Source organism: Chrysemys picta, unplaced genomic scaffold, assembly GCF_011386835.1.
Source record: "Chrysemys picta bellii isolate R12L10 unplaced genomic scaffold, ASM1138683v2 scaf860, whole genome shotgun sequence".
Classification (NCBI taxonomy): Eukaryota; Metazoa; Chordata; order Testudines; family Emydidae; genus Chrysemys; species Chrysemys picta.
Genome location: NW_027053567.1, coordinates 3,353 through 11,119, shown reverse-complemented (window position 1 = coordinate 11,119; position 7,767 = coordinate 3,353). Strand labels below are relative to the sequence as shown.

At 60.2% G+C, this 7,767-nt stretch overlaps 1 protein-coding gene across 1 annotated transcript; it reads right to left on the bottom strand.

Annotated features, from left to right (window-relative positions):
* Positions 1-1,686: 1,686 nt before the first annotated feature.
* Positions 1,687-7,528, bottom strand: LOC101934123 (lanosterol synthase-like). Its single transcript, XM_065579801.1, has 7 exons — positions 7,380-7,528; positions 7,074-7,179; positions 6,422-6,487; positions 5,830-5,910; positions 5,155-5,325; positions 4,389-4,467; positions 1,687-2,629 (listed from the first exon to the last, which is right to left on the bottom strand). Exons 1-7 carry the CDS (start codon positions 7,465-7,467, stop codon positions 2,417-2,419), a joined length of 804 nt encoding a protein of 267 aa, XP_065435873.1. The 5' UTR covers positions 7,468-7,528; the 3' UTR covers positions 1,687-2,416.
* Between the last annotated feature and the right edge of the window lie 239 nt (positions 7,529-7,767).

The window sequence follows — 7,767 nt, the reverse complement described above, 5'->3', positions numbered from 1 at the left end:
GAAGGGAGCAGGAAGCCCCCTTTGCTAAGTACCCCATCTGATACGTGGAGGTGGGGAGGGGCAAGTCCGAAGGGGACAGCAATGCTATGAGCTGGAGGAGACATACCCGAGCTGGGGCACCGTGGCTGTGCGAGGAGCGAGAAGGGCGGGCGTCCTGGGTACATTGCTACAGTCTCAGCAGGATTGTACTCAGAGCACCCAGCCCCTCCCGCTGCTCCCACTGTGGCAGATAAACTCTGCCCATAGCGCAGGGGTTTCCATGCTGTGGGCCACAGAACAGCTCCTAGCTACACCCTGCCTGCACCCTGAGCGACCCCCCTGCCTGCACACAGCCCCTAGCCACCCCTTCCCTGCACCCTCAGCTACCCACTGCCCGCACACAGCCCCTAGCCACCCCTTCCCTGCACCCTCAGCTACCCATTGCCCGCACACAGCCCCTAGCCACCCCTTCCCTGCACCCTCAGCTACCCACTGCCCGCACACAGCCCCTAGCCACCCCTTCCCTGCACCCTCAGCTACCCACTGCCCGCACACAGCCCCTAGCCACCCCTTCCCTGCACCCTCAGCTACCCACTGCCCGCACACAGTCCATAGCCACCCCCTTCCCTGCACCCTGAGTTGGCTGAAAGGCTGAAAATTGAAGATGAGATCAGGTTGAGTCTTGCTCACATATGTCCCCAGATGGAAAAAAAGTGCAAGGAGAAGCAGGCACACCTGTGCCATTAGGAAGACTCCTGGTCTGTAAGTTATTTTATATTTTTATTTACAATATTTGACCTAATTAGTAGAGAGCTGGGCTGGGTCTTTACTTACACACCATAAGTAAAGACCCAGCTTTTACACTAAAATATAGAAAACACAATATCGTGGGCTAAGCTGGCCAACTGTTTTGTTTTAAAATCAAAAAACACATTGTGTTATTATTCAACAGTTGTGTTACCGTTGTTGTGTTGCTTATTGTTCAGTTGTATACCAAATTGTGTTTTCCTTGTGTGAACACATTTTGCTCTCCACATTTTTTAAAGTGGAGCTTTACTAAAACTGTTTGGTTTCAAAGACCTTGAAGCATTTATTTGAGTGAGTGCGGCTAGGGATTTCTCTCATTACCCCTGCTTAGATGACCAGGAAAAGGAACCAAGGACGTGGTTTCTAGTGTTCTAGTGTATATGGATGTAGTAATTACAGTTAATCGTCTCCTCAAGCAGTGTTACTAGTGGGCGCAGCGCCATGGCAGCTGCACAGGCGGGCCGCAGGGAAACAGGTTTGGGAACCCGTGGGTTAGCGCCCGAACTCGATCTCAGTGAGCACTGGCGTGTCTCCTCCAGCTTGAAGTGCAGACATGCTCAAGGTCATATGGTTAGGCCCCACCCCCCATGTCACGGAGTCACCGGGCGATGCTCTGGAACTACTCCCTACAAAGCCAGTCAGGACTCTGGGGGAGCCTCCTCTTTGGGAGCAGACTGTCTCCAGGGCAAGCAGCTTACACAGCTTCGGCCTTCCTGGGTCTGGCCTCGGAGCATTCAGCATCCCCTTCGGCACCGTGCGCTTCCCACAGCGAGTCCGCCCAGGTGGGGCTCCTGGGGAAGCCAGAGGGTCCTGCACCCCAACTCGGCAGTCAGACGTGACTCTCAGCCAGCCAGTAAAACAGAAGGTTTATTAGACAACAGGAGCATGGTCGAAAACAGAGCTTGTAGGTACAGAGACCAGGACCTCTCAGTCAGGTCCATCTTGGGGAGGCAGGGAGCCCAGAGCCCCGTCTGGGCCTCCCTCCATTTCCCCAGCCAGCTCCAGACTGAAAACCCCTCCAGCCCTTCCTCTCTGGCCTTTGTCTTTTTCCTGGGCCAGGAGGTCACCTGATCTCTTTGTTCTATAACACCTTCAGTTGGCACCTTTGCAGGGGAGGGGCCCAGGCCATCAGTTGCCAGGAGACAGGGTGTTGGCCGTTCTCTGTGCAGATCCCTGCACACCCCTACCCTCAAGGGCTCTGCAACAATCACACACCCTGATCCCCACCACCTAGAAAGGCATAGGGGAAACTGAGACACCCACACAGCATTCAGAGAAAACATTAAGAACATTCCCACTTTGTCACACCACAGCAGCCTGTCCTGCGCAGCAGCGTTCACCTGCAGACACACAGCCTTTTACACAATGGGTCCGGGAAGAGGGGTCCATTCAAGCCAAGCCCCAGACGTACAGCATGTTTGACTATAAGCCAGCCAGTGCCCACACACTTGCTGCCCCCTCCAAGCCCACACGTAGGCCCGGAGCTAGAATCAGTTTGCAGAGTCCTCATGGACCACGACACAGCGCCAGGGCCTGCCAGCCTCCCGTAAACAGCCTTGTAGCCAAGCAAATCCAGCTAGGGTGTCACTGAGGCTGCAGGCCTGCCATGGGGCATGGGCAGGGCCCAGGCTCAGGCAAAGGGGGACCCTGACAGAACCCCATCCCGCTTCCCTCCAGCCAGGATCTCCTCTTGGCTGTGCAAGGACCTGGGCTGCAGCTTTCCAGCAAGGGCGCTGCCGGGGTGCAGGCGTGCAAAGCGCCCAAGGGCCCAGATGGGGAAGACGTTGCGGTAGGAGGTGTAGCTGATTGCACAGGACTTGTTGAACACCCCAGAGATGTTCTCCTGCGAGGGGAGAGAGACAGAAAGAGGCAGGATTAGCAGGGCGCTCGCGAGCAAGGGGTGCTCCTGCAGGAGGTCCCACAAGCCCTTTGCCCTCTCACAGGCCTGTTGCGGATACTGTGCCAAGCACACACGTTATGACTGATGCACCCATGTTTCCCACATGTCCCGGCACATGGATACACTCCCTGCTCACTCCCGCTTAGACATGACACCGCACACACGCAGGGCCAGGCTCCCCACCCTGCTCCGGTGGCCCCTGGGGCCAGACATTGGCCACCAGTGCCCAGGTGGGGATTGCCCTGCCTGGCACAGAGCCAGCGTTAAGAGGCACATGCAGCCTCCAGCACGTGGCGTGGTCGTGGCATGGATGGAGCGCGCTGCTGGATGGGATTGTGACCAGCCCCATGTACTAAAGCAGCCCTTGGGTTGCTCTCATGTGTGCTGGGGCCGAGGCCAGTAGGCAACCGGCGCCAGAATCAGGCAGTCAGACCTCCCCACCTCCCAGGGCTTCCCTGCAGCCACCGGCCCATCCACTCCCACCCGCTTAACATGCCGTGCCTGCATCTCCCCATACACCTCCAGCCGCTGAACAACAGGGGTCAGTGATGAGCCCTGCCCTGTTCCTGGTTCCAGCTGGATCCAGGGCTCTGCTACCCGAGGGCACAGGGCCCTGGGAAGGGTCAGGTGGGGTCACACAAAGCCACGCGGCCCGAGCCAAGGGGAAATGCCCCAGAGATATATAGAAGAAGCCTTGTCCTGCCCACAGTCCTTGCACCCAGGGCGCCCTGCGGGACGGTGAGCTGCTGGGACGCAAAACGGATCCGTGTCCAGGGATTTGACAGGCTACTTCCATGTGCACAAAGCAGCAAACCCTGCAATGGCGCAGAGGGTGAGCACTGGCAGGGGAAGGCAGGGCACACAGGGTTGGCTTGGGGCGCTCTTTAGTTTGCCAGCGTGAACAGCAGGGAGATGACAGACAGCTGGCAAAGCGGAGCCCGGGGGCAGCGTGGTGGGGAGAGGAGGGCGGTCAGCCAGAGACCCTGCCTCATCTGGAACGCTCCCACTGCCGAGGGCGTCTGCTCCCGAAGCATTTCACCGCTCTGCAGCCTTGGGCTGCTTTGGGCCCTGCATGGCGCCCGGATCCCCAAGTAACCATGACAGCGAAAGCCCCCTCACCTCATCGCCTCAGCCTGCACTGATCAGAAGGCGGCCTCACCCAGAGTGTATCCCGGCCCCCCCACCTCTCTGTGAGATCTAAGGCTCAGTGCAGCTAGGGGTGGACCGACAGGTCCTGAACAGCTCCGGCTGGTTCAACATGCCGCACAGGTCACCCCAGTACCTGCTCCCTGCTCCGGCTCCCCTTTCACAGAGTCCCGGACAAGGGCTCCAGCTGCTGTTCAAACCTTCTCCACCAGGGAGATCGTCCCTTCTCCTGCGACCACGACTTCTCCTGACAGCTGCATTCCAGCAGCTCACCCAGACAGGGAGGCTTTTCAATACAGGAGGCAGAGCTCTCCCTGGAGCTGGACCGGACTGTGGAACTCACTGCCACATGACGGAACGAAATGCAAAGCTCAGCTCTTCCACAGAGCCATCCTCAGCCAGCGATTCCCCCTCACGGACAGCTCCCAGCAAAACGCCTTGAGCCATCGGCCTGCATCTCCCCCGGCTGGGAGGGATGAGAGGGAGAGGGGCTGGCTGAAATGCCTGCAGTGACAGGGGCTGGACACATTAGAGAGAGCAGTGAGGAGCTGCATACCTGAGGCCAGTCCCCATTGGGCAGCTGCTTGTCAATCAAAACCTTGATCCCCTTTTCCAGCACCCCAACGTCCGGGTATCTGCAGAGAGAAGGGGCAGAGGTCAGTGGTGCTGACTCCGAATAGCATGCTAGCCCCCCACCCCCGCCATGTGCAGCCACAGCCGGAGCTCTCCTCTCCCTCCCCGGCACTGCAGCGGGGACAGGAAAGCTCTTCTCCTCTCCCCACTAGTGCCCAGCACAGGGACAGCTCAGGGGTTTGAGCATTGGCCTGCTAAACCCAGGGTTGTGAGTTCAATCCTTGAGGAAGCCACTTAGGGATCTGGGGCAAAATCAGTACTTGGTCCTGCTAGTGAAGGCAGGGGGCTGGACTCGATGAGCTTTCAGGGTCCCTTCCAGCTCTATGAGATAGGTATATCTCCATATATTATTATTATTTATTAAGGCTGGGGTGGCAGCTCTGGGCCGTGCTGCTGCCTTACAGAGCCGGGACGCTCGCTGTAGGAGAGCTGGTGGTGTGACGACGGGCACCAAGCACCAGCCCGTGGACTGGAGCAGTCACTGGCTAACCCCTCTCGGCACGGGCTGGGGCGTGTGCTCTGGGCTAGCCCAGGTGAGGACACGCAGTGCACAGCAGGGGGCAGGCATGGCGCGAATGAAGGCTTCCACGCCAGCGCCCCGGTGACGAGGTCCTTGGCAGGGCTGTGCTCTGTGAATGCAGGTGAAGAGGACGATGTTCTGACGTGAGAGGCGGCGTCGGTTCTCCTACCTGACGGCCATGAGCCCCAGCAGGGCCCAGCAGGTGTTGTGGATCTGGGAGGTGGGGCTCTGCACGTATCTGCGCTGCTTGCAGGACTCAAAGTCCTCTCCCCAGCCACCATCCTCCATCTGCTTGGAGACCAGGAACTGGCAGGCCTGGGCCACCTCCCTGCATGCGGCTCTAAAGGGACGAGGTAGAGCAAAGGGACTAAGCCAGGGCAGCCTCATGGGGCTTTGGGGAAGGGGCTGGCGGAGCAGGTGGGGGCAGGAGACAGTGTGAAGCTGGGGCAGGGAGGCTCTCGCAGGAGCCGGGGTCTCCGAGATGAGACCTGGCCCCCGGGGGTGGGAGCAACAGCCTAGGGCAGGCGAGCTTCCTCTGGTGAGTGCACAACCTGGCTCTGAACACCAGAGCCCCCACCTGCGAGCGGCCAGCAAGCTGGAGCCAGGGGGCCACAGGCTGGGGACAGGGCCCCAGGGGGCTGTGACACTCAGTGAGCACGGGACGGGAGGACAGAGGAGCCCAACCCAATGCCTGGAGGGGAAGGCTGCTCTGGGTTTGAACAAGCTCCTCCCCCAGCAGAGTGATGCAGCACCTCCCGTGCTCGAGGGATGGCGCCAGCCACTCCAGGCCATGCCCTGCAGGCCGGGGCAGCCAGGGAGCCACATGCCGGATTCCCACACTCACCCGTTCTGGTAGGTGTGCTGCAGACAGGCCAAGGCCTCCAGTCCGAACCAGGTGCCGTAGGTAAAGCACACGCCCCAGCTCCTGATGGGAGGAGAGCGGCAGCGTCAGGCAGCGCAGAACGCTCTGCGGGTCTAACACCACCGGCCCCCCGGGCCACAGACAGGCCTGGGACGTCCCCGCCTCTCAGTACAGTCCCTCCCCACCGCAGACCTGGGAAGGGTCCCGTCGCCTCAGGCTACGCTGAGCCTTTACTGGAGCTGTCGCACACACACGGGCTAGGAGTCTCATCCCATCGCACGTCACTGCGTCTGGCTTGTCTCTAGTCCGCAAGCTAAGGGGGTTAGTCACTCACTGGGAGCGCCACAGGCACTGGTCTGCAGGGGGCCCTAGACACGACTGTAACAGGCCGGACTGCTGTGGGCTCCCTGAGCCAGCCCCCCACCCCCTCCCCCGGACACTGGCACACCTGGAGGTAAAGGGGAGAGAGGGTTGCCCAAGAGTGCAGGTACCAGCACCTCTCTCCTCACCCCAGCCACTCCCTGCCCTGAGCAGGGTGGAGTTTGCTGCACCAGCAGTGCACGCGGCCACTCACCCTTCCCACGAGCCGTCAGCTCTCTGCACCCTGCGGCAGTACTCCAGGCCCTTGCGCAGCGTCTCTCTAGACAGGAGGAGAGGGGGTTCCTTAGTGTGCAGCGTCCATCCTCCTGCCAGCCCGACCCAGGGGCTCCTTAGGAGCTCGAATCCCCTCTGAGAAGTGGGGGCCCAGCCCCTATTAAAAGAGTCACTCGAGGGCCTTAAGCTGCAAGGTGGACTGAGCCTCCACAGCCCCTGTGCAGCTGCTGACCATGGCCCCTGGGGACTCAGATGGAGACAGGATCTCCACCCCAGGACATTTGCCGGTGCCTTCCCAGCCGGTCTGCGGATGAAACACATCCTGGTCTGTGCCCCCAGGGCCCTGCTTGATGCCGGGTGGCCCTTTGGCCTCACACAGGAAGCGGATGTACTCAGGCGGGCTGTTCTCAAAGGGTAGCTAGGAAAGGAGGGTGCCCCCCCACTGAACTGGGACAGCAGCTGCCGTGTTCGGTTACCGGGTTCGTTCCCGGAGCTGTGTGGGCGGCAGGATCTGCCCTGCGGGTCAGAGCGTACAGATGGGGCCTGCGCCAGGTTCATCCCAGCAGGCCCCACTTACTGACCTCCCCAGGGTGCAAGCTGTGAACGGACGGTTCGGCGATCCCCTCTGTTACCTGACTTCCTGGGCCCGGTGCTCGGGGAAGGCCTCGTGGAAGTGCTTCAGCGCCTGCACGACGGCCGACGTGCACTCCACGTAGCAGTAGTCTATCATGATGTCACCTGCCAGACAGGAGAAAGAGCAACGAGGATCCCCATCAAACGGGGACTCGTGGCTGTCTCTGGGGAGGGGCACTAACTGTGTGACTGCGCCGAGACCCCCCGAGCCTGCCTTGGGCACCACGCCCAGCAGACCTGGCTCTGCCTCCCCTCACGGTGCGAGTGACAATAGCTGGGGAGAAGCCCAGAGCACCTGCCCTTACCGAACACCTCCGAGGGGTTCAGGAGCTCCAGCAGCCGGCCCCCCCGCTTGGTTTCATACGTCGCGAAGCCTCCGTCAGGATTCCTCATGCTCAGCAACTGCCCGGACAGGGAAGGGAAGAGATTGACGATCCAAACCAGCCTTGTTCACCCCCTGCTACAAATCCAGCCCCACCACCCCCGACCGCCATCCCTCTCCAGAACCCTCGATCCCGAGGCCAGAAGGGCTGGCCTGACCTGCCCAGCACAGGCCAGAGACCTGCCCCAAAGTAACTCTTTTCCAACGACCGCAGATCTTCTAAAAAACAGCCAATCTTGATTTAAAAATGGCCAGTGATGGCGAATCCACCACGACCCTTGAGGAGTTGTTCCAAATGTTAAATACCCTCT

Coding starts and splice junctions, on each gene's coding strand:
- LOC101934123 (XM_065579801.1), bottom strand. CDS start 7,467: ATGAGGAATCCTGACGGAGGCTTCGCGACGTATGAAACCAAGCGGGGG. Junction 7,180..7,379: donor GAACCCCTCGGAGGTGTTCG/GTAAGGGCAGGT, acceptor CCTGTCTGGCAG/GTGACATCATGATAGACTAC. Junction 5,326..5,829: donor CAGCACACCTACCAGAACGG/GTGAGTGTGGGA, acceptor TCGTCCCTTTAG/AGCCGCATGCAGGGAGGTGG.